Source organism: Halyomorpha halys, unplaced genomic scaffold (genome assembly GCF_000696795.3).
Source record: "Halyomorpha halys isolate HHAL.00 unplaced genomic scaffold, Hhal_1.1 Scaffold1761.1, whole genome shotgun sequence".
NCBI lineage: Eukaryota > Metazoa > Arthropoda > Insecta > Hemiptera > Pentatomidae > Halyomorpha > Halyomorpha halys.
This window is the reverse complement of record NW_027112893.1, coordinates 119703-123452: the sequence shown is the minus strand read 5'-3', so window position 1 is coordinate 123452 and position 3750 is coordinate 119703. Positions and strand designations below refer to the sequence as shown.

At 29.4% G+C, this 3750-nt stretch overlaps 1 protein-coding gene across 1 annotated transcript in view; it reads left to right on the top strand.

Moving 5' to 3' along the window:
• Positions 1-189: 189 nt before the first annotated feature.
• The window catches only part of LOC106690578 (probable cytochrome P450 6d5), a gene marked incomplete at its 5' end in the record, with an annotated part of 8399 nt that continues 4838 nt past the window's right edge, over positions 190-3750 (top strand). Inside the window, 2 exon segments of the mRNA XM_014436049.3 lie at positions 190-408; positions 2425-2661. Coding sequence (XP_014291535.2) covers positions 190-408; positions 2425-2661 — 456 coding nt within the window.

Below are 3750 nucleotides of genomic sequence, written 5' to 3'. Positions count from 1 at the left end.
TTTGAAAAATATTTTAAAAACAGAAAAAAAAAGTTTGTTAAGTATGTGGTTCAGTATAAGTAATTCACTATTCTATCTTCTCTTGTTTTTCCCTGTCTGTTTCATCCCCCCCCCCTTTTTTTTTTAAGTTTCCTTTACTATAAATTCCTTTTTCCATCTTGGCATTTTAATTATTTTAATTTGTTTTAGAAATAACTGATGATCTCTTAATGGCTCAGGCCCTGTCATTTTTACTTGCTGGATTTGAAGCAACAGCTCTTTTGTTAACATATACAATGCTAGAAATTTGTCAAAAACCTGAAATTCAGGATGCTTTAAGAAAGGAAGTAATGGAACAAGTTAAATTAAATGGTGGACTCACATATGAAGCGGTGAGAAATATGAAGCAATTAGAGCAAACTATTAAAGGTAAAATAGAAATAAATTATCAAGATTCATTAAATAAGTTTCTGAATTCATACCAAGATTTAATATAACTTAATTTATTTTTTGAGAATTCTTGAAAAGAAAAATCTTTTAAGATGTCATGTTTGATTAATTGTTTCATCAATGGCTTCTAAAAAGACCTCAAAACAATTTTTAATATTGTTACTAAAAAAGAGTTATATAGACAAAAAAAGTCGAATTAAGCGACATTTTAGCTTATTGCTAAAACTATACCACATTTTAAAATTAAAAATATGTTCAAAAACCTACCCACAAGGTGTTTTCTTTTTGCATTCCCTGGTGATGCTCTAAGCTCTGTTTGGAATCTTTGTTAAGATTTATTTATTGAAATTTAGAGTTATATGCAAACAAACAAATAAGTAAATATGAAGTAAAAATACAAAATATGATATTTCAATAAATTTTTTGAGGTTAAAAACTTCCAAATTTAAATATATTTTATTCTATATTATCATTATTGTTGCACAATGTTTTGGGACTATTGTCCCATATTCATGTACTTTAATAAACCTCATATTTTGTCCAACATTTAATTTCACAATGGAAATTGGAAGTTTGACAAAAAGATGAGATTTATTAAAGTACATGAATATGGGACGATAGTCCCAAAACATTGTGCAACAATAATAATAATATAGAATAAAATATATTCAAGTTTTGGAAGTTTTTAACCTCAAAAAATTTATTAAAATTGACTTATCAAACTTCCTAAAAAGAAAATCCAGAATAAAATATGATAATATCTTGTTAGGAAATTACTAAGTGGTAGCACCTCAATATTTTTTCTAATTTAGGAGATCTCAGAACCATCTTCTTTTCTGATGCTTCACAGGATTATTGGGAATAAGGAATATTAAATAGTGTGTACATGTGGGCAAGGAGTTAGAAATTAAATGAGGTATATCTATTTTGGGCTAAATTTGCTGCAATAGAGACCTTAATGAGATTATTATAATAACGTAATAAGAAGATATATATGTCCAAATAGACCTGCAATGGTGATGTAAATTAACTTTTTGTAGTAAGTTGAAACTTTAGGATGTTTGTCAAGCAAGTGTAGTAATTAGAGTTTACTTGTCATTTCTATCTTGTATGCAGATTTCAGGTAAAATGGAGTGCTAGGTAAGCAATCTGTTAGAGAGGTACAGTTGGGGTACTGTTAAAAGTTACTATAGGGCAGTAAGTTGTAGGTTAACAACAAAGGATAAAATTGATTTTGTAAGTTTGGTTTTGATTTATTTTAATTCTTCATATTTTCCACAATTCTTTAATGGTAGTCATATATGATAGTGGAGATTGGGATGCGGCAGTTGGCTCATTATTCACAGACAACACATATGTGTTATCAGCATAACTAGTGAACAGTGCTTAGGTGTGTTGGGATTTCACCAATATAAGCAATGTAGAGGATACGACCCAAGGATACTACCTTAAGGGACACTAATGAATTGGGAATAAAGGAATGAATAAGCAAAATTCTGATTTGCTTTAAAGGTTCTGTCAATGAAGTAGGAATGGATAAAACAAAATATGTAGGGGAAGAAATTGACAAATTTTATAAAGTAGCTGCAAACTCTAAATTTTTGTTTTTAGTTTTTTAGTCGGTTTAGTGTAATGGATTTTACATATTGAATGAGGAAAATCCAAAATATAGCTTATATATAAGTTGATTTGTTCATTTAACAAATTATTTGGACCAAGATTTTTCCACCCCTGTTAAAATGCCGCCCGGGAGATCCCCATTGTCCTGTGCTTCTGGTCTGAGAATCCATAACCCCTCTGGTTGGCAACTTATGAAAAGTAAGTTTAGATTATATGCAGGGAGTTACCTTTGACTGTGTAGAAGTGATTTAGTGTCCTTTCTATCTATGACATTTTTTGCTTGAATGGTAATATCAACTGATATATATTTTCTATTATTGGTTATAAATTTAATTTATTTTTTAAATATATTAATAATACTTTATTTTTTTTTAGAAACACAAAGGATTTATCCTTTATTACCTTTTCTCACAAGAGTGTGTACAAAACCTTATACATTACCAAATGGGTATACTATAGAAAAAGGAGAATATGTATATATTCCAGTGGCAGCGATCCACATGGATCCTAATTTTTATCCAGATCCAAAAAGCTTTAAGCCTGAAAGATTTGCAGAACAGCCTAAACCAGGAACATTTCTTCCTTTTGGAGAAGGTCCTAGAATGTGCATTGGTGAGTAGATATTTATTAGAATTTAATATTTCATATGGCCTATGGGATCTCTCTAGATGTTGAATTCTTACAAGTCAATGATATTAGAAATGTTGGCTTAATTCCACAAAATAATTCCAGTGAGAATATTCTAGTGCCAGTAAAAATGGGATTTCATAGTTACTGAACATCAATTATGATACGACCATGACATCCAATAATATGATAATCCTATGTGATATGTGTGATTACACTGACAGTCCAGTTTTACAAAAGTACATCACTTGAAGATCTTGAATGAAAATCAGTAATTAATTGTTAGTTGTAGAGACATCGATTAATATTCAAGCTCCCTATCAGCCATGATCATTGAATGATGGAGTCAATAGAAGTGGATTAGATCAAAATATATGATAAAAAAAAGACTTGGAGCATTGCTCTACAATTTACAAGAGCTTCATATGTTGCTGATCATGAAATTACCTTTGTTAAGATGGTGAGGGAGGATATTTGATCCATTTTTTACTTTAACCTTTATTTTGCAGACCAGACTGTTGTAGAAAATTGGTATTATTGTTTAATTTGTAAATGCTATTATAAATAAAACAGTAGATGGCAACCCTGCTTCGGACATGGGACTGCTTGGCTTTCCATTATTTGAAGCTCAGTGAGGTGTTGGAGTCTGTTCAGAAACATACTCTTTATCTCTTTCTTTATTAAACCCTCCCTGAATCTATAACACATACACCTCATATCTCAATTAAATACCTTAAAATACAGAAGATAAAAGCAAATATCGTCAGCAAAAAACAAAACAGGGAACCAAAATGGAGCCAAAAAAAGAGATTTTCCTATTTTTAAAAATTAAAAGATTTTAACTTTATATCAATCCCAAGAATAACTAGATATTTGAAAATAATTTACAAATAAATGCAAGATGTTCATGAAAGTATCTCAATTTTAATTCAATAAAAAAATGAAATAAAAAAGCCTAATAATAAAAACTAATAGAATTGAAGATATTACTTTGCTTTACATATTAAAGAATTTTTTATCAATGAATATAGATGTTAATTATCCACTGTCATCAGAAAGAATAAAACAGGATTC